The sequence below is a fragment of the Myotis lucifugus genome, unplaced genomic scaffold (assembly GCF_000147115.1).
Source record: "Myotis lucifugus unplaced genomic scaffold, Myoluc2.0 scaffold_0, whole genome shotgun sequence".
NCBI classification, from domain to species: Eukaryota; Metazoa; Chordata; class Mammalia; order Chiroptera; family Vespertilionidae; genus Myotis; species Myotis lucifugus.
Window position 1 is genome coordinate 280187 of NW_005871048.1, and position 27849 is coordinate 308035.

A 27849-nucleotide genomic window follows, 5' to 3' on the forward strand; every position below is an offset into this window, starting at 1 on the left:
CAGGTGCAGGACAGCCATGGGATGGTGGGATGGGATTTCCACATTCTGAGTCCCTTCAGCCCCACGGTGTGTGTGCACTGGGGTTCAGATTTGCAACTACCAGGCAGGGCCGTGCAGGATTGCCCCAGGGGTTAGGGCAGGACAAACACAGCTCAGTCATTTAGACATTTTCTATCAGGCCAGAGATTTTTCCATTCTTTGCCACTCACCTGGAGAGAGAAAGCCAAGCTGCCAAGAGAGGCAGCTGTAGTCCTAGTCTTGGCTTGTGCCTGGGGAACTCTTGACTTTTCTGCCCTGGGGTCTGAGGCGGACCCAGTATAACTTCTGACTGGTCAACCAGCTCTGGCCAGTGAGCTGGCTGGAGTCCTTACTGGACAGAGTGACTGGGAGGCAGGGAGAAGGTACTGCAGAGAGGTCCTGGGCCCAGGCGCCACGCAGTAAGGAGATCCCTGGGGAACAGCAGGCGTGTGACTGCAACATGCAGTAAGAATCACTGCAGCTCCTGGTTCTTTAAATCTCACCTCCAAACCGCAGTATTTTTGCTTAGGAAAGGAGGGGTGGGGGAGCTGGGGAAAAGTAAGGAAGGCTCCTTTCCCTCCTACACGGCAACAGACACCAGCCTTCCTGCCCTTCCCTGGCTCTAAGCAAAGGGAATGCTAAAGAGACAGGAGGAAGGGCAGAGAGAAGATCAAGGGTGACAGAAAAATACTAAAAGGAAACAGACAGAACATGATAAATCCAGGGGGGAAAGGATGGTGGTCCACCCTGGGAGATCCCACCAGGAGATGGAAGGAGGGGAGGCTGGGAGAATGAAAATAGACACAAGACAGGATGGGTGGGAAGGTTGGGAAGCCATCCTGGCTGGGCAAACGGCAGCAGCTGGAGGTATTTTCAGAAAAATCTTCCAAGTAAATAAAGTGATAACCCAACCCGTTTCTTCTTGCTGTTACACTGTTAAAGGTAACTGGGTAGAAAAACCCATAGAAATCCCAAGAACGAACAGCTAAAGGGCCAAGAGTTCCTGGGCAACCTGGAAAAGGGAGGAGCCTCTTCTGACAGCGAGGCTGAGTGCTGTGCCTGGCCTCCGCCTCCGTCAGGCGAGGTGTTTAACCCAAGCTGTCTGTCTTGTCACCACACAGACAGACACCAAGGCTGTTGCCACACACCCTCAGGGGGAAACAGTCTGGGGAGGGGCTGGAATGCACCTGGGAGTGGTTGACAGCCACCTCTCTCCCGTCCCTAGTAGAGGCAGCCCTTCTCCTGCCTTGCTCCCTCCCATTGCTAACACGCGACTCCGGTTCAGACAGGAGCTGGCTCTGTGGGCAAGGAGTCCTGTCCTGGGCCAACTATCCTTGGCCAACAGCAGGCAGCATCGGAGAAACGCAGGCGACATTAACACCAACCCAGGCAGTCATGTTGAGTGATGTGAGGGCACTCAAGCTGGCCCCAAACAAGACCGAGTGCCATTTGCTTTTTCTTTCAAATGCAGTTCTTTTCCAACATTGCCTATTAACAGCTTTGGTGCAGAGATTTGGGGGCCAGGGAGGTACATGGAAAAAAGAAAGGAAAAAAGTAGCCAATTGCACAAAGCCTTTCCCTGGAAAAGCCCAGGCTCTGGGGTGCTCAGAACATGTGGCTGCCCTCCCCCTACACTCTGGAGCTCTGGCTTTGCTGGTTGAGGCACAGATGGGGATACATCCCATTCCCCATGTACAAGAGCTGTCTGGGAGAGGGAGAATGGCTGCTTGTATCTCTCTCTTTCTCTCTGTGTATATATATAATAGGCTATATTAGAAAATTCTCTCTATATAAATATAAAACACTGGTATCCAAACATGACACCACAACTAACTAAAGTGCTTGACAGGAGCTGGACATGTCTAAGTATGTAGGTAAAACTAGTCATTCTGAGTGTCCAGGATGAGGGAGAGAGCTGGGGAAGCAAAATCCATGGAGAAAAGGGTGTGCTGGCCCAAGCCAGGGCACAAGGGCACTCTGTCCCCCAGCGCCTCTCAGCCTGTCTGGTCACTGTCCCACGTCAACACTGCACCTCAGCCCACCTTGCCGGTACTCTTCCCACTGTGCTTCTGTCCACGAGAACAGTGTTGGAAAGCTGGACATGGGGAAGGCTTCCCCCAGGGCAACCTGGTCAGCCTTTGCCCACAGCTTCCTCTGCCCACGGGGTTGGGGAAAAAGGGAGCACTGTGTATGCTGAGGGCAGGAGAGGAGGGGGGTTACTGTCATTGTAATTAATCATTTGAGAAATAAAACACTATTGCTCCTCTAAGCCAGGCCCTGCCTTCTCTCCTGGGCCTCCTGCCTGGGTGGGGGCTGGAAGGAAGAAGGGAGGAAGCTGCCCTTTTATATGCAAGCTCCAAGCAAAGCATTAGCACCTCCATCTCCAAGACCCCTACCCTGCACGACAAGGCCCACTCTGGTCCCGGACCCACAGAAATGCCACAGGCAAGTGGTCACCAGAGCTGCAGGGAGTAGAAGGGCCCCAGAGAGCAGGGAAGAGACCCCCCCGCTCCCAGGACACAGTGCTACAAGAAAGGGTTGGTGGTGGGAGGTTTGGAGGCAAATGGGCTTGATGAAGATCCAGTCTGGAAAGAAACAACAAAAACAAATTGTTAGATTAAAGAAGAAAAGCTGGAGGCCACAGAAGAAATGCAGTGCAGGCTTCCTTCCTCCCTTAACATGACTGTGCTGAGGAGAGTGGGAACTCGAAGGAGCTAAGAGCCAAGTGGAGGGGGTGGGTGTTGGGGGGAGATGACAGGGCAGAGAAGAACTGAGGCCCATCAACTACCCCCCTCATCCCTGGCTTGGACAAGGCAGAACTTTATGAGGAAGGGGTCTAAGTTCCACCCCACATCACCCTCTTCTAGAAGGATTCTGTCCCCAAGACCCAGAGTGAGAGGCCATGCCCCGCACCATGGACTGGGGCACTCACCATGAAGGGATTGGTGGAGATGCCCCCTGGCTGGCTGAGTGGCCTCTGCTCCAGCTTGGCTGGTCCTAAGTCACTGAAGGAAGATCCTGGGAAGCAAGAGCAAAAACTCAGCAGACATGAGCCCCGGCCCTCATGCCGGTGCTGACCTGCTCTGTCTCCCTCCCCGCAGGGCAGGCACAGCTCTCTCCCAGGTGCGCAGTGAGGGGGGCCTTGCTAAAGACGGGAATAAACGTATGGAGCAGTCAGAGTACACAGGCAGGTCTGGTGCTGCCCTGATTCCTCCCCTATAGTCCCAAATGGAATTAGCTTGCACGTCTGGCTCCCTAGTATACCTGTGGGCGTGTGTAACACGTGTGCATACGCATTTGCACGCGCGCGCGTACACACACACACACACAGTTGCTGGGGGTGGGCAATGGGGGGTGAGGAAGGAGGGTGAGGTCTGAATCCTTTACCGTTCTGGTGCGGAGGCATCGAGGTCTGCAGGGAGAACATCGGTGGTGGGAAGGTGGTGGCAAAGGCCCCGGTGGGTGGCACTGTCTGGGAGAAGCCAGGTCCAGCACTGCTCATCCCAAAGCCAGGTCCTGTGGAGGGAGGGACATGAGGCTCAGGTGAAGGTCTGGAACATAGGCTGGAGAACAGTTCTTCCTAAATCCTTCCAAGATGGGAAAATAGAATGGAGTTTTTCCCTAACCAGAGGCACCCAGCAGAAGTACCCTGAATGAGCCAGAGAACTCTTCAGCTTCCATGCAAGATATCAAACCCGCCTGCGTCCTGCCCACATGGCTTGTGGCACGGAGAACATGAACACTACACAGAACTGGGGGCAGCTGTAGGCTACCTATTAAACTGCATAAATAAAGAGCTAATGATCAGCCCTTTCTGTGCCTGTTATCTCATTTCTAAAACGGAGCAGTACCTATCTCCTGGGGCCACTGTGAAAATGAAATAACAGATGTAAAGCACTGAGCACTGGGCCTGCCACATGCCACACCACTGGAAGCTGTTGTTATTATTCTCTCTTCGTGCCTCAAGGTTTTTGAGAACAAAAAGGGATGGTAGTGCATGAAGAAAGAAAGCAGAGGCTGAGGAGGGGCAGGGTGAGAGGAGACCATACCACTCTGGCTGATGAGGGCAGGGAATAGGGTCATGATTTCAGGTGGCTCACCTTCGGATACAGAGGGTTGGAGAAAGAGGAATCACTGCCATTATCAGTCAACACTAAAACAACCTTAGAACTGATGCAGGTAAACAGCAGTCTATGTCTTTAATTCTGAAATTCTGATTCTGTAACCCGGGTGCTTCTACTTTTTGCCCACTAAAATGGGTCTGGCCTGGGCTGGGGCAGGGTGGTCAGGGGGACTAGTTTGGGAAACCACAACTGCCAGCTGAGGCTGCCTGCTGCTCCTAACAGTGTGCGAGGAGGGGTGAGGGGAGAGAAATTGGTGCTGTGAGATACAGGGACAGGGGACAGTCTGGAAGGCTTACCTGTGGCCAAGCCATTGGGCTGGAATGGGTTTGTGGAAGGCAGCTGAGGGTGAGCGGCAGGTGCTGTGAAAGGGTTGGTGAAGGCTGCTCAGGGTGGAATGGGGTAGAGATGAGAAAAAAAGATGGTTATTTTTCCCCCCCCATTTGCTTAATATTGTGATAACTGAGCATTCCCCTAACTCTTCTCTCCATTCCACCCACCCCTGTCCAGAGTTCCCAATTCCCTCTAGGACTTGGATCCCCTCCCTGGGTCTTCACAGGCAAGACTCACCTCCAAAGGCAAGCCCTGTGCTGCCACCTCCGCCAGTGGTGGCCGACTGGAGTGTGGGGACCTGGCTGGTCATCCCAAAGATGCTGCAATGCGGGGAGAGAGGTCAGCATGCACAGCTTCCAGGACCAAGGCGATAAGTTGGGCAAGGGACTAGGACAGTGGTTCTTAACCTTCTGGCCCTTTAAGTACAGTTCCTCATGTTGTGACCCAACCATAAAATTATTTTCGTTGCTACTTCTTAACTGTAATGTTGCTACTGTTATGAATCGTAATGTAAATATCTGATATGCAGGATGGTCTTAGGAGACCCCTGTGAAAGGTCGTTCGACCGCCAAAGGGGTCGTGACCCACAGGTTGAGAACCGCTGGACTAGGAGATGGCACACCCAGTACTGCCAGACAGGAGGAGTTGAGTGGGCTGGGAAAAGCAAGGCCAGGGTTTCTTGGCCCACTCTCCTGCCCTAAGGCAAACCCATGTCTGTGCCTACCTGCTAGGGATACCTCCAGCTGATGCCCCAGGTCCCAGGAGGCCGCCCATATCTGTGAGGCTGTTGGGCTGACTGGCAGGTGCAAGAGAGGCGGCACCAAATGGAGTCACCTGGCTGCTCCCTGGTAAGTCATAGGAAATAAAACAGGGAGTGTTGGGCTGGAGACAAGATGGAAAGGGCAGGAGAAGATGGGGTGCAGTGGAGGAGTGGAGTGATCACATGAGAGGCACCACCTGGGTTCTCTGAGCCAGCCCAGTCCTCCCACAATCACCCAGTTCAGGAGGACTTGTCTCCCACTGAGGATTCCAGGCCATGTGATACTAGGCTCTCAATCTTCCTAGTGCTCAAAGCCGCCACCGCTGAGAGAAAAGCAGCTTTCTCCTAGAGCGGGAGGGATGGTGACTTGACTTACACTTTCCATTTTTCCCCTCAAGAGACTGTAATTTACTCAAACCAGCATTTCCACTCATGGATAAATCTTATGAAGGGCAAGTAGAGAGGGTGGGGGAAGAGCTGTGAAAGGTCCAAGGACACTTGGGAGAATCTCATGAGATGGCACTGGAGGTGATGAGCATAAATCTCCAGCCATCAGCACTCCCATCGGAGCCACTTCTTTTTTGGGGAAGCCACCCTGATGCTATGAGCTTAGATTAGGGCTTAGAGACACTGCTCACTGGGCAGAGCCAACTGCAGGGTTCTCCTGCCCTCCCTGGGGTTCACATCTAAAAAGAAAAAGCCGAGGACAAGCCCCATGTGGGAGTTTTACAAAACAGCCCACAGAGTAAGAGTCCTGGAAATCCCGAGCAATCTCGTCTCACAGGACGAGGCCTAAGGCCCTGTCATTTTCTGAAAGCCTCTTTATCTATGTGTCTACATATCATCTGTCAACCATTCTGGGCTGTTGTGAGGGTATAACAAGGCTACAAATGAAAAAAGTTTTATTTTTATGAGTGCTGGAAGACTCATTCCTGAAGGGAAACACACTTTGCATAGTATCTGCAACATGATGGTGCTCAAGAATGAATGAATAGCTCTGGCAGGGTAGCTCAGTTGGTTAGAGCATGGTCCCCCAACACCAAGGTTTCGATTCCCTAAGGCAAACCCATGTTAGGGCACATACAGGAATCAATCAATGAATGTGCAGATGGGTGAAGCAACAACTGGATGTCTCTCTCTCTCAAATAAACAAACAAACAAACAATGACTATTTGAATAGGTAAAGTAAGAAGAACTGGATTCTACTTGTGACTGTACCACTTGCTACCATTGTGATTACAGCAAACTATTTCATTCTCCATTTTTTTCTCACCATCTCACAGGGTAGCTGTAAAGACCCTCTAAGTGTTTTAAAATCTAAAATATAACACAAATGTGAGGTATTATAACATATGATTTAAGAAATGATCTGTAGGGTCAGAGAAGCAAGACAGAGTCTTAAAGGAAACATACAATGGCTGGCTCAGAACAGGAACACAAGCGAAGAAGACCCTCCCTAGACCCTCAGCTCCAGCCTTTTCACATGCTCTGCCTCTGCCTTGAACAAGAGGCCCTACCCATGACCTTGGCCTGCGAACTCCTACTCACCCTTTGGGCTTAACAAAACCATGTCTTTAACCTTTCCTGATGCACTAATGTGAATTCGATCCTGATTTTCCTCAGAGCACCTTGTTCTTTTCCTTCAGAGCACTTGACATATTTATAGTAATAAATAAAAATACTACTAGATCAATTCCATTGCCAGGAATTTTCTTACAGATATAACTTGCACACGCAAACATGACATACAGGGTTAACTGCAGCACTGTTTAACAGCAAAAGACTGAATCATCCTAAATATTCACCAACAGGGGACTGATTAAATAAATTATGATATATACATATGTTGGACTGTTAAAAAATGAGGAAGCTGTTAATGTATGGATAAAAAAAGATCTAATAAGGTTTAAAAAATCAAGGTGCACAACAGAATATATATTATGCCATAAAATCTGTAAAAAAAAAAAAAAAGAGAGAGAGAGAAGCAGGACAGTAAAAAATGAGTAAATGAAGGCCATCTGCTCCTCTTCCCAGCGATATGGCTGTGGAGAGGAGTTGTGACAAGAGACTAGCATGGGTAAGGCTGTGGAAACGTTCTGTAGAATGGGAAACTTTAAGCATATTGTGGGGAAAAGGGAATATGCCAGCACAGGGAAATGAAGTAGAAGTGTTATTCAGATAAAGCTGATGTGAGAAAGCCCTGCAGAAAGTGGGAAACGGTGAGAGGGATCCTTCACAATGGAAGATACTTTTCCTCTCAGAGACAAGAGGAAAAGAAGGGAAAGGAAAAGATAAAGAAAGGATACAAGGAAGGAAATGGCAAAGCCAAGCTGGTTCTCCGATCTGTGTTGCTCCCTGGCTCCTTCAAACCTCATCCTGTTTTGTCAATCAAGTTTTGTTTTTTTCCTGAATGCCCAGAATTGTAATTTAAATCTCCATGCCTTTTCTTTTCTAAAGGTTTAGCTGTATTCCTCCAAAAGCTTGTTTAAGGGTATCTTCACTGTACTAGGCATGAGCTTAACTGATGGTGACCAGGCTCTAACCTGGAGAAGCTGAGAATCTAGCAGGTAAGACAGGTGCCCAGTGCCTGCTACTGCAAGGTTCCAAAGATGGGCTGCTTCTAGGGTGCCAGCACTTAACAGACAGTGCTCTCCTGGCCACTCTTCTTCCCCAACCCCCGGACTTCCTACAGGAACAAGTGCTAGGCTATAAGGCCACTGCACATTCTTGGGCTTCAATCCTCTCCACTCCATAGGCCATGAAGAAGGCTGGAAACCCAGCAGGGTGGTGTTGGACCTTCTGATTTTCCAGCCCCAGGTCCTTCCCTTGCCTGATTGACTCAGGGTACATGGAATTTCTGAGCGAACACAGCTCCCTTAGATCAGACTCTTCAGTCCTGCTCTGGGCCTTCATGTCAGGGAACTCCCCTCAGTGAGGACCAGGTCCTCTGTCCTCCCGGGCTGGGAGAAGGGCTGTGGTTCCATCTGCAAGCAGTGTTGTGTGTCTCCTGGTGGACAGCAGAGGGCAGAACTGGCCCTTACTTGAAGTGAACACCTTAAAAAGAGCACATTCCCAGAAAGGAGGCCACAGCTAGAGTATCTGTGCTTGGGTTTGCTTCTAATATACTTCCAGAGCCTCACTTCTGGAGCAGTTTCAGGGAAAACTGCAGTTTTAGAAACCTCCCCTCTCCATACTCCCTCTTAGAAATATAAAAATACAACAAGGCTTGTCAGAAGAAATACCCACCTCTCACCAACATCTTCCTACTTCATACCCAATAGTTGTGTGTTTTTTTTTAAATTGATTTCAGAGAGGAAGACAGAGAGAGAGAGAGAGAGAGAGAGAGAGAGAGAGAGAGAGAGAGAAACATCAATGATGAGAGAGAATCATCGGTTGGGGGGTTCCTACATGCCCCCTAATGGGGATCGAGCCTGCAACCTGGGCATGTGCCCTTGACCAGAATCGAACCCGGGACTCTTCAGCTCACAGGCCAACGCTCTATCCACTGAACCAAACCAGCTAGGGTCCAATAGTTCTTTTAAAAACATTTTTTTTATTGATTTCAGAGAGAAAGGGAGATGGAGAAAGAGACTGATTCATTAATGATGAGAGAGAATCATTGATTGGCTGCTTCTTGCTCGCCCCCTACTGGGGAATCAAGCCTGGAATGGGACACGTGCCCTGACTGGGAATCAAACCTTGACCTCCTTCCTGGTTCATAGGTTGACACTCAACTACTGAGACACACCAGCTGGGCCCAATAGTTCTTTTATATCACACTCACAGAAGCAACCTCATGATCATGATGTGGTACAAAGTGAATGGAATCTGCCACTTATCAGCTATTCAATTTTGGCCAAGTCACTAATCAAGTTGAGCCAGTTTTCTCTCCTGCAAAATGGGGAAATCTTTCATTCCTCCTGGAGATAATCTGAGGATGCTTCTGGCAATGACAAGAGCCTCATAAATGCTGGTTGGCTCTGGATATGGCTGCAGACTTTGCATTTTGAGATGATCAGACAATGAACAAAAGTTTCATCCCCGTTTCAGCCAGGAATGGTTCCAGGGCTAATGCCTTCTTTTTCTCCTTTAAAATATTTAAAACAATCAACTGTGCTAGGAATGCATTTCTGAACAGACCAATTTATAATAACCTTGTAAAGACTGTTTCCTTTAGAGCTCCAATTCCCAAGAACACTTTCCTCTTGCTAACCTGAATACTCCTGTACTAATTTACATTCTTACCAACAGCTCACAAAAGGGCCCATTTGCCTGGCTGGTGTGGCTCAGTGGTTGAGTGTCGGCCTATGAACCAGGAGGTCATGGTTTGATTCCTGGACAGGGCACAAACTTGACCCCCAACAGGGAATGTGCAGGAGACAGCCGATCAATGATTCTCTCTCATTACTGAAGTTTCTATTCCTCTCTCCCTCTCCTTCCTCTCTCTGAAATCAATTTTTTAAAGAAAGGGCCCATTTCCCCACAAAATATTGGCCATTATCAATCTTTAAAATTTTTGCTAATATAATGTCAAAAATGAATATTTTATCCTAATTTGCATCTGATTAGTTAGGTCAAAGACATTTTCATATTTTTTCTGGGTATTATCTGCTTATATCCTTTGTCCATTATCCTATTCTTTCTTATTTATAGGTGTTTTATAAAACACATTATGGCTATTAGCTTTCTGTCTATCTTCCAGGTTGTAAGTATCTCCTCCCTGTTCCATGCCTTTAAGTTTTATTTAGGACATCTTTTATCATATAGAATGTGACCTGTGTAATCTCTATTTGTTAGTATTTATGGAGATTCTGTTGTCCCCTACAAATTTCCCAAATTGTAAAATGGTTCTATGTTTGCAAATACTATATATATAAATAAAAATTCTATTTATATTTATTAGGTCAAACTTGTTAAAGTGTTACTCAAATGGTTGACTTCCTTCCTTAACTGTCTGTCTACTTTATCTATTAATTTGTGAGAGTCTGTTATAGCCTCCCTCTCTGTTGGTTTATTAAATTTTAATTATCTAATAGTTATTGCTTTATGAATTTCAAGGTTACCCTGTCAGTTAAACGTACTTTTTAAAACTTTTATCAATATAAAAATGTCTCTTCTTGTCCCATTCAAAAGTATGAAAATAAAATAAAAACAAAAGCAAGTGGCCAGTTCAGTGTCACAGTGGGAAGGCTGTGGGCAGAGCAAGAGTCAGGAAGCCTGGGCCCAGAGTCGAGGCCTGCCATTCTGTGGGTTGCACGAATAGGGAAACTATTGAACTGTCTCATCTGGAGAATGGCTAAATTTGAAGAGTTCCTTCCAGACCTAAAAACTCTAGGATCAGAGGACCTGAGGTAAGCTCCTAACTTGGGTGCCTATCGGGTAGGCAGGATAACTTACCAAAGCTGTAACTTCCAGTCAGCATCCCACTGGCTGGCAATGAGGGTTTAGGAGGGAAAGGGCAGGAAGGTGGGAGAAAGAAAAAGAGCGTAAGTCACTGGCTTTCCTCAGACATCTGCTCTTTACAGCACTCCAGCTGCCCTCCCGCATCCAAGGATGTCCAAAGGGAGTCCACTCTGTAGACTCGAGGCCTGGGCACTTAGGGAGAAGCTGAATGCTGCAATGGTTCTCAACCTTCCTAATGCCACGACCCTTTAATACATGAGTTCCTCATGTTGTGGTGACCCCAACCATAAAATTATTTTCATTGCTACTTCATAACTGTAATTTTGCTACTGTTATGAATCGTAATGTAAATGTCTGATATGCAGGATGTATTTTCAGGGGTCGCGACCCACAGGTTGAGAACCGCTGGCAATCTTTAGACTCTCTTTCAATTGTATAACATAAACTACACAACATAGGGTTTACAGGCTTCTGCTCTAAGAGGGATGGGTGAGGACTTCTGGAGACTGCCTTGGACTTTGACCCATCCCTTTGGGCATTTTGCAACACAGACAATGGAGCACTCTAGAGGAAAGGTCATGTCCTTTCTCAATTTTTCTAGGACTCAGGTCTCTCATACTTCCCAGTTAAAAATCTCCTAGTGCACAACCTGCATAGCTCCTGCTGAAATTTTAGCCATTTCCCTTCCATTAAAAAATAGAACAACAACAACAAAAAAGAACAATAACCCTAGCTGGTTTGGCTCAGTGGATAGAGCATTGGCCTTCGGACTGAAGGGCCCTGGGTTCAATTCCGGTCAAGGGCACATGCCTGGGTTTCGGGCTTGATCCCCAGTAGGGGGTGTGCAGGAGGCAGCCGATAAATGATTTTCATCATTGATGTTTCTCTCTCTCTCCCTCTTCCTTCCTCTCTGAATAAAAAATAAATAAAAATAGAACAATAGAGCCCCCTCTTCATCACAAAAATTATCTCATCAGAATCCTCTCAGCCTTTCCTAGAGCTTCTCTTTATATACTTTGCACAATTCTTTAGGCTGGTGCAGATGTGAATGAAAGGTGATGTATGGATGTGAACAGCTGGATGCAGCTGGGAGAAAGGAAACCACCGGTGAGGCCGAGTTTACCTGTGGCTGTTGGCTGGGCCTGAAACGGGGTTTGGCGAGCCAGAGGAATGCTTCCAAATGCAGAAGAGCTGGGGCTACTGCCAAAGGCATCGAAGTTGGCAAAGCCCCCATGGGAAGGTGTCTGGCCTATAGGTTAAGGGAATACAAAAGTTATATAGATAAAATGTATATTAATATACAGTAATATACACTAACTAGAATAATGGAATAATAATAGAGTAATATACACTAATTCTAAAGGCCTTCAAAGGCCACCCGATGGGGCATCTGCCTTTCCACAGGATCCTTTTCAGGGGGAGATGCAGGGGCTTTTGGCAGAGAGCTAGACACAGGTGGGGTAAGGGGATCTCAGAAGCTCTAACTTCACTCCCATCACCTTTTTATCCTTACTCCATGAGGCATTAACATTTTTGTCAGGGTCTAGTTTGAGCAGAATCATGTGGGGAAAATTATTTTCTGGGGGAGAAAGGGGCTTGAAAAGCAAAAAGGGGAACTAGATACCACCTTATTCAACTCTATTATTGGCTATTGCTGATCTTTGGGAAGACGTTAGGGTATATGGAACACGATAATCCCCCTGCTCCCATTTTAATAGAGTGAAAGTAATAAAAAGTCTATTTCCAGTGTTCTAAAAAAACATGCCAGGAGCCCCAACTCCCAAACATAATCCCTGGTACCCCTGTGACCCCAATCCTCCCAGCCTTGAGGCTTCGGAATTACCATCACGTTTGTTCATGTGAAGACAGCTAGGGCCAAGTAAAACCTGGTCCCCCCAGGGAAGTGAATTTTTTGTGTTAAGGGTACATATATTGTAGTAAGGTTCTTAACCCAAGTCCCACTTACCCCCAAAGGCTGGGAATGCAGCAAATGATGGTACTGTCTGGGGAGCAGCAAAGGGGTCTCCACCAATGTCAGCCAGCAGGTCAGTACTGGCTTTCTTGACCGAGGAGTGGGGAGGTGGCTGAGCGCTCCGGGGCTGAGATATCCGAGCCTGAGACTGGCTAACAGACTTGGAGAAGACATTACATATAGCACTTGGAATCCCAGAAATGCCAGCCCCTGCAGGGCTCCCCAGGCGACCCCCAGATACGCAAGTGGAGGGAAAGGAGAGCAAGAAACTGCTCTCAACTGAGAGGATTCCTGGGCAGAAACTGCCTTAGCTTCTCTCATACCTAATTCCTCTGTCTTCTCAGTACACCAGCTCCCAGAACCACACATTTTAGAGCATACTAGTCACGGTAACTCTGAGATATACAGGGATATTGCCCAACAGTGCCCCTGGAGCTGTTACCTCCTCATCTTTCCCAGGTGCTTGAAGCAGAGTCCCGGCCCCTTCTGTGTTTCCTTGGAGGAATGGTCAGGTTTGGAGTTCATACTCTGACTTCCCTAAATACCACTTCCTGTTGGTTCTTTCTTCCAAAAGATATGAGTCGAAGGTGACAGATGCAAGACATAGGTAACAGCAGGGCTGAGAACAACTCACAGCTCCTGAACTGTTGTCTACTAAGTCCAGGAGATTTAGGAAACTGATACTCCTGTCTCCCAAATTCCAAAGTAACCGTGAAGGGCAGATCTGAGAGTTACCTGGCTAGAGGTGGAGGCATCAGCTGAAAGAGACGACACAGGATCCCCCAGAAGTGTACGCAGAGGCTTCCCTTCCGGGATGGAGCCCTGGATAGGGGTGGAGGCACTGCCTTTGGTGTAAGTGGGCCCCTTGACTTGATCTGGGGGGACATACCTTCGAGAAAGAATATTAGGTTGAAAGGAGAGGGGTAAAACCTTGGACCTCGCTCACCTTAGGTCAGGGGTGGGCAAACTTTTTGACTCGAGGGCCACAATGGGTTCTTAAACTGGACCGGAGGGCCGGAACAAAAGCATGGATGGAGTGTTTGTGTGAACTAATATAAATTCAAAGTAAACATCATTACATAAAAGGGTACGGTCTTTTTTTTTTTTTTAGTTTTATTCATTTCAAACGGGCCGGATTCGGCCCGCGGGCCGTAGTTTGCCCACGGCTGCCTTAGGTGCTTGGAAAAACACAGGTTATAGCAGCCAAAATCCTTTTTCATTTTCTCCTAATTTTCTTTTTTGAACTAAAAGGAATTTAGCAACAAAGCAAAGTTCTGCCTATCTTGAGATTCCCCTTTACTGTCAGATGCTCATTTTTTTTCTGCAGGACGTTCAGTTTCCTCTGGCTTATGCCTATTATTCCTTCCTCTTTCTGACGTCAAACCATCTGGGTTTCAAGTATAACATCTGCAATAATGCTGATGAATAGGTGATCCTATTTTCCAGCTTCCTACTCAAGGTCCCTCCTTTTATTTCTGGGTATTTCTTCAGATTCTCAGTCTCATAGTAAAACTTCCTGCCACCTCATCTTCTAAGAGCTCAAAACCTCTCCTGACAGGTCCTGTTACTTTTTATAAAATCCCTCTCACTACAGTGTGTTTGGTCTCTATTCTGGAAGAATCTTCTTTCTTGTGAGGACACCCCCAGGAGGGAATCCAAAGTGCTGCTTTATGTACCACACCAATCTCCTTGCATTCTCTTCTCAACCCTATAGTTACTCCCAACATTCTCATGCCCCAAAATCAAACAATAAGAAGTGACACCTCGGGAAAGAAAAGGTAGGGGAGAATAGAGACGCTGTTTTCCTCTTCCAGAAAACAACAAACATACAAATCATGAATGAAATGGGCTAAAAGCAAAAAATTATATAGGAAATATATAAAATCAGGTGAGCTATAAAAACTAACCCCACTCCCACAGGGCTAGCTCCCCCTCCAGTTAGTCTACCATCTTCCCAAAAGAGGGGACATCAAAGCTGCAAGGTTAGTGACCAAGAACAAGTTATCTTTCCATGTAGCTTTATTATTTTGAAGGCAGAATTTAGCCCTAACCAAATCTGAGTGAAACAGACTCAACCCAAGTCTAGCTTTTGAGAGAAGCCCCAATTCAACTTTAGAATCTGGACTATCAGATGAAGTATGTATTGGACACATGTCTTCATATCAATCTCTTTCTTCCTCCTTACCATCTCTTCTTCTCATATTTTTCCTGGAGAAACTCCTTCACTTTCTGAGGATCCCTGGAATCTGGTATTAAAGATGTCCGAGCATCAAAGAGACCCAGCCAAATCTTCCTGCAAACCTAAAGGAATGGAGTTAGGTGACAGAGGAGTTGGGGCAGAAAGCATGAAAGGGGAATGATACCACTTCCAGTTTATTCATCAATAAATATCTACTGAGCATGGACACAGTGTGAAGACATGATGCCCTGTCCTCACAGAGCTGTCATCTAATGGGGAGGTCATGCTTTAAATAAAAAATAAATAAATAAACTTATAATTATATACTGTGACAAATATTATAAAAGAAACTAGAGGCCCAGTGCATGAGATTTGTGCACTGGGGGGGGGGGCAGTCCCTCAGCCCGGCCTGTGCCCTCTCACAGTCCAGGACCCCTCACTCCTTATCATCCGCCTGCAGTGGAGGCGGGAGAGACTCCTGCCTCCGATGCTGCGCTCGCCAGCTGTGAGCCTGGCTTCTTTTCTGGCTGAGCGGTGCTCCCCCTGTGGGAGTGCACTGACCATCAGGGAGCAGCTCCTGCATTGAGCGTCTGCCCCTGGTGGTCAGTGCGCGTCATAGCGACTGGTTGTTCTGTAGTTCAGTTGATTTGCATATTACGCTTTTATTATATAGGAGGATTAGAGGGCCATGAGAGTTATGGGAACTAAATTTGGATGGGGGTGAGGGCAGGGGCAATTTTCAGAGCTGTGGTTTCTAGAACACCCTCCAGAGGCCCTTGTTTGCACCCTCCAAGTAAGCCAATCAGTTGTAAGCTAGGTGTACTGCTAACACCAAGAATGGCCATCTTCCTACCAGCAGATTTAGCTGAGGAAGGGGTTTAACTCACTTTCAAGTAAATGACATGGACTTAAACCTGGGTTGCTAAGGCTCAAGTCAGCTCCAGGAGATCTTAATGAGAGGGGCAGGCCCAGTCAACTCTAAATGCTCATCAAGGTGAAACTCTAACCATTTCCCCCCTCAAGTGCCCAAGGACAACCTTCTGCAGAGATTTTGCTTCTTTCCCTGATTCCTCCAACAAGGGGCCTACAAACCACAATTTGTATAACTGAGATCTGTAAATATACATAAGGCAAGATATCTTATATTCTAAAAAATAAGAAAACTCGACTAGAAAAAAACTGAAGGGTTTTTCTATAATCTTAAGACAAAGTTCTCCAGCAGATAGGGCAACTATTAGCCTGTAATACTCCATCAGCGGCTGCTCACCTCGTTTCCACGGGATTGCAGGAATACTACTTCAGGCTCAGTGAAAGTTGTCATGGAGATGGATTTGACTCGATGAGGGGGGTTCAGGCCTCTCCTGAGAGAAATAGAAAGAAAGCGAAGTATAATGCAGTTAGCGCTGCAGGTCTGTTTATGGGAGGGGAGGAAGGGAGAAAGGATAAAACAACACATAAATTAGCCTCAAGTAGAACTTCCTTCCTGAGCTACTTCCTAATTCAAAGAAAGGAAGGAAGCAAGAATGTTTTGGAGGCTTCTAATAAGAGACAAGGACGACAGAGTGAGGAAGGCAGAGACTGCCCCTCCAGAGACCTCCTCTATCTTGGCTCAGACCCCAGCAGTTCAGTGTTCAGCTGAGGGGGTACTTCTGGGAACTCAGATGTGCAACCACTTCCCATTTCCTGTTTTATCGTTGTTCGAGACCTACAGCACATCCTCAAGGTCCCAGAGCCCATATATTTCTCAAGAACAAGGGAAGACAAAAATAAAGGCCCATGATAATTCCTGATTAATACTAACAAAGATAAGATTTAAAGACAAAAAAACAGAGTCCCTAGGCTAGCTGCTGCTCCTCGTGTCTATACAGAAGTTTGGCATGGTAGTAGGAATAGAGAGGGTCCCTCTCTTTCAGGAAGAAATCTCTGGGAAAAGAAATATTCTGGATTTTCTCATTTCTAGATCTTTCAATGAAGCAGGAGGAAATCAGGTTCAACAATGAGATATGAGATTGGCATGTGAATGCTTTTGTGCAAGCTCTGGGTTAACTCCTTGGGAGCCGCCCCCTCCCCCCCACCTCCCCACCCGCAACTGCCTCCAGTGTTCTAATGGGAAACTTGAGGCTAAGCCAAGCAGGTTCCTTATACCTTAAGCTTGACTCTGGTCTAGACCTACTGCCCTCATCAGATTAAAACATAACTGGCTAAACCAAAACAAATAAACTAGACCCTGGGATCAGGAATGAAAGACCACAGGCACATTCAGGAAAGACAGTCTAAATGATGAGAAATCTTCAAACTTTTACTCCCCTGGAAAAAGTGAGTGAAAATAAAAGCACTGTAACTCTAGAATAGGGTCCTGGTTGATGCCTTCAGGAAGCAAAGGGAGAAGGAAGAGATAACAAAATTTACCAAATGAAAATCCTAGAAAAAGGTGGGGACAACACATTCATGCTCACAGGTGCACACACAGAATAAAGATGCTCCTGCCAAGGCTGGAAGAACGGCAGTGTTTGGGTTAGTGTAAGTGAAGATGGTGGGGGCAGGGAGGGAGGACAGATGACACAGTACAGAGTGAACAGTAAAGGGCAGGCTCCTTTTGGATGCTCAATTCCTGATTGCGGATTCTAACAAAGGACAGGACATTGGAGGCTACCATGGAGGCTACAACTGAGGGCACTTTCAATAATTCTGCTGCTAGCCTTTTCAGCAGAGTCTGAAAATACTCCTTTAAAAAACAAGCAATATCAATGAGGAAAGATAATAGCAGGGAGAACCAGAAGGCAGGCTTTGTTACTACATGTCAAACAATAGCTCTTAAACTTGATCTGCCCTGAAGACTCTCTTCTGATCACATTTCAGAGATATTCCAGTTTTCTCTCCTGAAGCCTCTCTTACTAATGGTTTTGTTTTGTTTCGTTTTGAAGTCCAGACAGCCTACTTCTATATTCCTTCCCTTGCCCTTTCTCACCTTAACAACTAGTCCCTTCCCTCTCAGAATACCAAACCTTTCTGAGGTCTAGCCAGAGCAGACCTCTCTGACCTGGTGATCCTGGTCCTCTTCTTCACCTCCCACTAACAAATATTTACTTTGCCCAAACACAAGGCACTGTGATAGGCACCTTGAGGGATACAAAAATTATAGAACCCGGTCCCCAATCACTGGACTGCTGGCTTATAAGAAGGAACCAAGGAGCCTGGACAAGAGTACTTCTCAACGCAGTAGGGTGTAATTTAGGCACACAGCTGGATCAGGGAGAATTAGCACCATGATGCGGTAGTGGAGGAAGGAAGATAAATGGTATCAGGGGAAAAGCAAAAATATATTATGTTTACACTTGAAAAACAGATTCTAAGCCTATCACACAAAGGTCCCTGACATTTCCGGAAAGAAGAATCAGGAACTGTTAGCAAAGTATAAACAGGGAGGTGTGCTTTCTTGTAGGGGGAGGGGAAGGAACTTGACCCATGTATCAATCTAGAGGAGATGCTTAGAACAACAAAACTTTCTTTAAAAATTTTTTTTGATTGATTTCAGATAGGAAGATGGAGAGATAGAAACATCAACGATGAGAGAGATTCATTGATTAGCTGCCTTTTGCACACCCTCATTGGGGATTGAGCCTGTAACTTGGGCATGTTGCCCTGCCCCATGCCCTGACCGGGAAATCTAACTGTGACCTCCTAGTTCATAGGTTGACCCTCAACCACTGAGCCATGCCAGGTCAAAAGAACTTTCTATGGCTAAGCTTGAACTAGAGGTGTTTTTTTTTTGAGGGGGAGGAAGGATGAGACAGGATAAAGGGAAGGCAGAGAAACTGATTTAGATTCGTTGGGCCAAATGAATCTGACGGAATAGGATGTTTCCAAAGCATAACAACCATTGCTTTGACCTTAATGTCTGTAGGTTGGCTTATGTACTATAACCAGAGCCACAGTATAGGGGCAGAGAGAGTTCTCTATAAGGTAACACAACATTCTGCTGCCCAGAAGGACTAGTTCCATGGCCTATGAGTCAGAATTTGTTTCTGAATCATAGAGGCCATTGCTGGCTGAGAGAAGCAATTTAGAAACAAGAGCCCCTCCCCTCCCAGTAGATGACACTAACTTGTCTAGGAGTATTGCTTTCCCTTGGGTACATAACCAGGGTCATCCAGTGGGTCAGATGTGAGTCACTGACCTAGAATTAAACAGACCCAACTCTCCAACTTGGATGTAGTCTCCCCAAATTAACTCTCAGGTTCTCCCCAAAAGAAGTGAGAACTAGAAGGAAGTACCCTCCTGTTATTTCTAACCAGGAGGTGCTGGGAGAAATATAGAGATAAATTTATTTGCCCAGAATAGTGCAGGTTTTTCCAGTTGAAAGCAAGTACATTATTAGGATGCAAGCCTTGAGCCCAGTCATAAAGTCTTTTCCCACTTCAGTTTCCTTTTCCCCAAAATGAACCTAAGTAACATTTGAAGTACTCAATCTTTAAAGTACTCTGAATTACTTGGCAAGTGAAGCAATTTGCAGAGATACTAAAGTCTGCCCAATTCTCTCTCTTAGCCTTTCTCTCCCCCCCCCTCTATTAAGCACCCTAATGTTTCTAGATACCACACCTTTTGTTTCTCTGCGGTCATCACCCTCAAACTGGCCCATATTTTGCTTCTAGCTTGCTTCATAAAAGCCTCAAACCTGCTCAGCTGCTCAGATGAGAAGGTTCTGCCAGGTCAACAATGGAAAAAAACAGTTCCACCCAGCACCCAAGTGCTTTCATTTCTGCCAAATCTGAACTTGGGAATTCCTTACCTCTGAATATTTGTGTTCAAATTTGTACACCCCAGTTTGTATTTCTTAGCCTAAGCAGGGGTTAGCTCACCAGTTTAATCCTTACCTTGAACCCAAACATCATCAAGAAGAGTCCCTAATAGGGAGTATCCCTTTTACACTGTTCCAGGGTCAAATTCACTAATTTTAGGAAACTTCTTCCTAATCTAAATTCCCCTGCTTCAAGCCATTTCCTGTTGTTGTTCCTCAGTGACAATGATAACAGCTGTCCTCTCTTGTAGTCACTAGAATCCTGATACTATCAGCTGCCTTCCTCTTCAGGCTCAATGCTAATCCTTTTACAATTTTTTTCTTTCTTCTCTTTTTTTGGTAACTTATTTTCTTAGGGGTTTTTTAAGTTGTCCAAGGGCCTCATATGATAAAGTGCTTAAGTCTGTAATTTAGTGAAACTCTGTCCACCTCAGCCCAGCAGAGGAGAATATGAAAGGTGAGGTGGGAGGGGATGGAGGAATGGGACTAAAATAAGGGCAAGGTACATGTCTATCTCTCCAACCCGGACCGATGGAAAAGTACTGAATTATTAACACACACCTTTCCCTTCGTGGAGATAAAAAGTGCTTCAACTAGGAGCCACCACTAATAAACCAGACAGGGAAAATAAGTGACAGAGGGTAAAACTTGTCACAAATAAAGAGCTATCAAGCACATCTCTTGACACCCAGCCCAGAGCTTTGTCCACCTTAATCCTGACTCAATCCCATCATCAGAGTAAAGTTGTGCAGAAGTAGAAAAGACAAGTATCCACTGAGACTTGAAGGACAATGGCTTAAACCAGCGGTCCTCAAACTTTTTAAACAGGGGGCCAGTTCACTGTCCCTCAGACCGTTGAAGGGCCGGACTATAGTTTTAAAAAAAACTATGAACAAACTCCTATGCACACTGCACATATCTTATTTTGAAGTAAAAAAACAAAATGGGAACAAATACAATATTTGTATTTGCATGTGGCCCGCGGGCCGTAGTTTGAGGACCCCTGGCTTAAACGATGGACCCAAACAGTCATGTCAGGGAAGCATGTCACATACTTTGCTGGAAAAACTGGGTACCAAAGGTAGTGCCCATCCCTGATGTCAATGACATTTTAGGCCTCACCATGCTTTCTTCTTACAGAAAAGGGGTTTATTCATCGAGGCAAGCAAGCAAACCAGAACAAGGAAGAACATCGAAGGCTCTGCTTTAGAAATCCTTTTTAACAGCGATTTTTACCCCAACCTAGCTTCAAATAGCAGATTCATCCTTTGGTAGAAGAGTCAGAAAAATAAACAAACTAACACATGTACCTGTACAGGGTGGGGCAAAAGTAGATTTAGAATACAGCTTATTTTTGTATTTTTATTAATTATTATATTATTTCCATACAAACATGGGCAAATTAAAAAGATCTATACCAAGTTAAGGAAATTAGGTATTGGAAGAAAACCAATGAATAAAACCAATGAATAAAAACTAGGTCAAATTTGGGACCTACAATTGTGGTAGTATGTATGTAAATTTAGAAACAGCAGAAACAGCCTCTCTCTCTCAGGCCCTCACACCAACACTGTGGGTTTTTGCTACAGCTGAGAAAGTATTTCTCATTAAAAAAGAGATAGTGAGAATGAGCTCACATGTGCAGAGATGAATGCTTAGTCATCACCCACCCACCAATATTAAAATCTGAATTTTTCTTCAGATCTTGGGAAATTCAACTTTGGCTGGAACAGTCAACCTTGCTACATCAGCCAATTCAGCCAGCTTGTAACTGGTTATTCTTCTCACTGCCCCCAGAATACTCCATCCCTCTAAGACAGTGGTTCTCAACCTTCCTAATGTCGCGACCCTTTAATACAGTTCCTCATGTTGTGGTGACCCCCAATTTCATTGTTACAAATTGAACATAATTAAAACATAGTGATTAATTACAAAAACCACATGTAATTATATATGTTTTCTGATGGTCTTAGGCAACCCTTGTGAAAGGGTCGTTCAACCCCCAAAGGGGTCTCGACCCACAGGTTGAGAACCGCTGCTCTAAGAGGTAAACATATTTGTAACACCCTCAACAGAAAACTGTCTTTCAAAATACCAAGCCAACTCTGCTGTCTCCTTTCTCTGGAGATGGTGTTGAGTATGGTACTTCAATTTCACCCTCAATATCCTCTTCATTTTTTGTTGTTGTTAATCCTCACCGGAGGATATTTTTTCCACTGATTTTTTAGAGAGAGTGGAAGGAAGGGAAGAAGAGGGAGAGAGAGAAACATCGATGTGAAAGGGACACATTGATTGGTTGCTTCCCCAACTGCCCTGAGACCAGGGTGGGGATCAAAGCTGCAACCCAGATATGTACCCTGGATTGGGAATCAAATCCTCGACACTTCATTGCGTGGACCAACACTCTAACCACTGAGTGACACTGGCCAGCGTTCCTCTTCATTTTAACAAAGAATATTTCATCTCTTTTTATCATCATACGTCAATATGAGTTCCCACCACTCTCTGGCCCATGCTGAGCTTTATTTAACTCCATAACATTTATCACTACCTGCAATTATATATTTAATTATTTATTTACAGTCCACAATTTTCACTACCACAAAAATCCTAATCTATGGGCAATCAACCATGTGGATTTATGGTGTTAACTTGTGTCTGTGTCACTGTGGAGCCATGCCTTTCCATTGCCTGCTGGATTGTGTGTGCTCCATCCCTCACTCTGCAGAATGCAATAAGTATGCTCCATCTCACACATTCTGCCTCTGGCCACCACCAGCTCCCAGCCCTTCCCACATCAGAGGGCACAGGTAGTAGTCTGTTAAGACACCTTTAAAAGGTTTATATGCCTTGCTCTAGTCCATGCTAATTAGAACTCCAATTAGCAAATGAGAAGTACCACTGGAACCCAGGCAGATAATCACAGTCAAGGAAACTAAAGCTTTCTTATAGAATTTCATCTGATATATCTTTCTTTATAACCTCAACATGCCTTCAGTTCAGTTTCATTTAGTGACCCAGCCCCTTTTTGACCCTTCACTCTACTGTGACTTCCTGCTAACATAGGGTTGGCCTAGCTTATGTTCCCTAAAGTCTACCACTTCAAGAATCACTCGGAGTGATTCTCATAATGCTTTACCAAAATACTTGGCAAAAATGTCCTTTCTAGAAAATTTTAAAACTAAAAAAAACAAAAAAAAACAAAACAAAAAAAAACCCTAAAAAAAAAAAAAAAAAAGAGCTAGTAGATTCCTACCATTTGTTCCCATTGGAACTTAAGTTCCTAAAAAGCTAAGCCCTAGAGATTCCAAAATAGGGCCAGAATAAGTGGAAGCTAACTGACATGTTCCCAGGACCAAATGGGAGTTACAACTAAAATACAGAAAAACCATCCTGAAGAGTCAACTGAAGAGTAGCTGGAGAGAACCCTGATAACCAAGGATGGAAAGTGGAGTCCACATAGAGACTGACCTCAAAAAAAAAAAGATGATAGATAGATAGATAAGCCCTAGTCTGAGGAACATACACCTTAGACCAAGGGGGTGGGGAACCCTTTTTCTGCCAAGGGCCATTTGGATATTTATAACATCATTCGAGGGCCATACAAAATTATCAGCTTAAAAATTAGTCTGCTATATTTGGTCAAACATTTAATTAACTAACCTCTAATGCCTTGGCAGGATCAGACCCAATTATTTCATGGGCCTTATATATGGCCTGAGGGCTGGACAGTCCCCACCCCTGCCTTAGACAGAGCCAGGCCTCTTGGGGTACTTTTCTATTAACCAACCCTTATGCCATACTCACCTCCACCCAGTGTCTCTCCAGACCAGTCATTTGACTTTTCATTAATGGGATCAACAATAATGGCCACTGGAGAAAGTGGTCAAGTTTTGCAAATTGCGCACTGATATTTAGGGAGTTAACTTTTCCAGCAAAAGAAACCAGGTTTTTAATGTGTCCCAGATCCCTTGCCCCTCCTTCTGTCCTGATTGAAGGATATTCATTATAAAAGGGAAATGTTGTCTGTGGGACACTTTAAACGAAGATCTATAAAATTATGGTAACGATGTCAGCACTTCCAGGGTTTTATCTTTCATTCCATCACAGCTAACCATGGGAATGAATTAACACTGTTTCTTAGCATTTTCTTCCTAGGACCTAATATCATCAATTTTAACCTTCTGCTTTTCTTTACTTTTTTCCGGACTCTATAATCACATTTTCCTTTTCATAACAAGGTCTTCACGAATCTGCTCTCTTTCTACTTTATGCTATAAATATTTCTAAATTTTGCTCCTTCTCTCGTCAGAGTACTTGTCCTAATCTCTAGTTTCTATCATTTGCTTCACTTTCATTTCTACCACAGCTTTTGACACATTTCTATTTGGATTCTAAATCATTATCCTAAGAGACACAGTGGCTTTTACTTAGACCAAAGTCAAGTCCTTTCTCACAACACCCAAGTGAGATTGATCAGAACATAGCAGTTTGGCAAAGGAGGTAAAAACTGAATATAGAATTATCCTAAACTGTATCTTAGAAGACCTGGATCCTCATTTCTGATCTGCCATGATCATAACTAATATCAAACAACAAATGCTGAAAACAGCAAGCCCCGCACGGCACTGGATAAATTACTAAGCCTCTCTTTGCTTCAGTTTTCCCATCTGTCAAGCAAGAACAATACCGCTCTCTCCTTGGCTCCTAAAGGTGTTAAGAAGAAACAAGGAAAGCACTCCTTGTTAAAAATGAAACCAATAACCAAACAAACTAATGTATTAAAACAACACTAAAAAACAGTAATAATAAACGCCTAGATAAAAAATAGAGATACAGGCTTGGTATCAAATGTTAATCGTGTATCTAACCAAACAATTCCCTAAGGGGGGGGGGGGGCGGAGAGAAACTTACTATATAACCAGAAATCTGGGCTAGAACTGTGGTTCTAAATTAGCTCAGGCATGGCCAAATACAGTGCTAGTGCCAAGGATAGCGAATCAGATTACACAACCATTCTCCTCTCCCTCGGTCTAGAAAGAGTTGCAAGATGTTACTACTAGGATCAAGCCATGGCAACAAGGAGCTTAAAGACATAAATTATTACACATAAGGATGGCTCATCCAGATCTACAAACCTTTGGAAAAGTTGGAAAAGCTGAGCTCTCTAACACGGCAACCCATCAGCTCTCATCATCACTTAGATCTGTAAGATACCTACTTCTGGGTGGCATTTCAAAGCCCTGCAAGATGAGGATCTGCACCTGGACGCTTGAACTGGCCCCTGACCTGCCACTATCCCTGTGCTCTCACCCTGGGTTACTTTGCCTATTTTAATTCGGTTTCTCCATCTCCCACTCCAGGACGGCCACAAGCCAGAAGGAAAACAGGTGCTCCTTCATCCTGAGCCCAGTTTGCCCTACTCTTTCCTTTTTGTCCTCCGGGTACATGAAGTTCCCTTTCAAGGGTTGTCATTCTCCAGCCTTTTACATCTCGAACCGCCTCCCCTCAGTTCTCTTCAACCATCCATCCCCACTTTCGGTTCTCCTTGCCTCCCGTAGGGAGTGTCTCCCTTCCTCGCCTGTGTCCTTCCTTCCCCCTGCACCGCGACTCCAATCGTGTGTCTGGCCTCGGCTGCCCCTTCCCTTTCCCCACGACACCTCTGCACAGAGGGCTCTCTCACCACATCCGGCGCGTCCCATGCCTCCCCGCCACCCCCCACCTCGGCTCCGTCCCTTCGCCGGCCTTCACACCGACTCCCCGCCACTCCTTCGCGGCCACCCCTTCCCCCGCGCCAGTCCACTCACAGGAGGCCGGAGCAGGTGGTGCAGACGAAGCTGCCCACGGTGATGTCCACGTAGGTGACGCCGCGCTGGGCGCACTCGAAGCAGTGGCGGTTCCCGGCCTGGCTGCAGCCGCCCAGCTCCCGCACCCGGCGACACCACACCTCCGAAGCCGCCTCCGCCTCCGTCTTTCCCCCGCCGACCCCGCCGCCCGGCCCCGGGCCCTTCTTCGCCGCCATCACCATGACTGCCCACTCCCTCGGACTTCCTCCCAGCAAATCAGCGGTCGCCCCTTCCCTTTCAACCACTACCGCCTTCCCGCCTCCTCAGTCGCCTCCGCACGCCAGACTCCCCTGACAGAAGCTGGGGAGCCCGCGGCGTCCGCGCGAGACTCCTCAGCCCCAAGCCTCGCCTATCCTGCACACTGATTGGCTAGTCTCCTCCCACCTCCTCACTCTGATTGGCCCGACATTAGACGGCCTCTACTTGCGGTAGCCGCCAATGCCACACCCTACTGCCTAGAGACCTTAGGCCTCTGCCATTGGCCCGCAGAGATCCGGGCCGCGAAGACTGTGCGTGCCCCCTTCTCGTTCCCTCCCCATCTCGCCACAGCCTGCAAAGCGCCCGCCTCCCGGACGAGAAGGGTGCATTCTCGGAACTTGGGCTCCGACGCCTATTCTGATTGGCTGTCAAGGTTGCAAAGGTAGCACGCAGGAGTGTAGGTGTCCCGCGCATGCGCAGCTCTGGTTCTCCCCGACTGATGACATTAATTCCCGCCAAATTTCAAAGTCCTAGTCTTAGCTAGACTGTACAGAGAAACACGCAAAGCAGAAGAGACGTGGCCATAAGGAGACCGAGGGGAGAGGGAAAGAGCTCTCAGAGGAAGGGAGGGAGGAGAGAGAGTGCTTTATACATGCTATTTTATTTAATCCTACCCGATGCCACAGGAAATTTCTTTTTACAGTATTAGATTATACAATTTACAGTAGGTCACACAACTGGTACGTGGCCCAGCCAGAATTCTGATATGAGTCATATATATTGTTTATTTCAGAGAGAGGAAGGGAGAAGGAGAGATAGACACATCAATGAAAAGAATCATCCATCGGCTGCCTCCTGCATGCCCCCTACTGGGGGTGGAGACTGCAACCCAGGCATGTGCCCTGAGCAGAAATCAATTGGTTTCTGGGTTGATGCCCAACCAAGGAGCCACTCCAGTGGGCAAGTCTGGGTCGTCTTACTTTAGAAACCCTGCTTTTAATCACCACACAATCCATGGAATAGTATTTGACCATTCATTTGACAAACACTTACTGACTACCTACTAGGTTTCAGGCACTGTTCTAGACAACCAATCAAATTCCTAGCTTCATGGAGCTTACATTCTAGTAGGGAAAGGCACACAATGAATAATTACAGAATCATTAGTTAATGATACATTCTATGCAGAGAATTAAAATAAGCTATTGTAAATGAGAGTGACTTGCCCAGCCCGTGTTGTTCAGTGGTTGAGCGTGGACCCATGAACCAGGAGGTCATGGAATCCCCATCAGGGAACATGACCAGGTTTTGGGCTCTAGGGGTACAGTGGGCAGCCCATCAGTGATTCTCTCTCATCGTTTATGTCTCTCTCTCTCTCTCTCTCTCTCTCTCTTTCTCTCTCTCTCCCTTCCTCTCTCTGAGATCAATAAAAACTTTTTTTAAAAAAAGTGACTTGTTGGGTATCTTAGACTGTTCAGTAAAACTATCTCTAATGCAGTAATATTTAAGCTGAAACTTGATTAACAAAAAGGAGTCAGCCATGAGGAGTCCTGAGGAGGAGCAAGCCAGGCAAAAGGAACTATAAAGGCCCTAAAGCATGAAGAAGTTTTGTGTATTGAAGCAGCAAAAAAGAAAGCCAGAGTGGGTGAAGCATGGTGAAATGAGTGAAAAGTGGGAGGGATTATTCTGGAGGGATTAAAAGTGGGAGTGGAACCAGATTATGCAGAACCTTCCAGACTTCGGTTAGAAGTTTGGATTTTCTTCTAAGTGTGATGGGAAGCTGGCTGGATTCATTAGAATTAGGTCCCACTGTGACAGAAAACCCAAAATAATTTGGGCTTAAGCCAGATGAAGTTTATTTCTCTCTGATGAGATAGTCTTATAGGCATTCCAGGGCTAGTGGGCTGCTCTACTGTGCCAGAGACCCAGACTCCTTCTACCTTATTGCTCCATAATGCATTACCTACACTCCCAAGTTTACCTCATGATCTATCCTGGCTTCAGCCATCATGTCTGTTACAGCAGCAGGGAGATCCTGTTCTATTTAAGGACATGCCATGAAACTGTACACAGCCACATTGGTCAGAACTCAGTCACATGAACACACCTAAGTGCAAAGAGGGACTGAAAAATGTATTCTTTTAAAATATATATATTTTTTATTGATTTCAGAGAGAAAGGGAGAGGGAGAGAGAGATAGAAACATAAATGAGAGAGAATC

At 45.9% G+C, this 27849-nt stretch overlaps 1 protein-coding gene across 2 annotated transcripts; it reads right to left on the reverse strand.

The window, feature by feature from the left end:
* Positions 1-1416: 1416 nt before the first annotated feature.
* Positions 1417-25807, reverse strand: AGFG2 (ArfGAP with FG repeats 2). Of its 2 annotated transcripts, XM_006081024.3 has the most exons (13): positions 25392-25807; positions 16054-16147; positions 14793-14908; positions 13343-13496; positions 12602-12767; positions 11759-11884; positions 10630-10662; positions 5197-5317; positions 4710-4792; positions 4439-4522; positions 3406-3534; positions 2951-3036; positions 1417-2603 (listed from the first exon to the last, which is right to left on the reverse strand). In XM_006081024.3, the coding sequence occupies exons 1-13, from the start codon at positions 25610-25612 to the stop codon at positions 2544-2546; spliced, it is 1473 nt and encodes a 490-aa protein (XP_006081086.1). In that variant the 5' UTR covers positions 25613-25807; the 3' UTR covers positions 1417-2543. The 2 variants fall into 2 exon arrangements, with proteins under 2 accessions (XP_006081086.1, XP_006081087.1); XM_006081025.3 differs by lacking the exon at positions 10630-10662.
* Between the last annotated feature and the right edge of the window lie 2042 nt (positions 25808-27849).

Coding starts and splice junctions, on each gene's coding strand:
- AGFG2 (XM_006081024.3), bottom strand. CDS start 25,612: ATGGTGATGGCGGCGAAGAAGGGCCCGGGGCCGGGCGGCGGGGTCGGC. Junction 10,663..11,758: donor GGCCCAGCCAACAGCCACAG/GTAAACTCGGCC, acceptor CCTCATTGCCAG/CCAGTGGGATGCTGACTGGA. Junction 4,523..4,709: donor CACAGGGCTTGCCTTTGGAG/GTGAGTCTTGCC, acceptor CACCCTGAGCAG/CCTTCACCAACCCTTTCACA.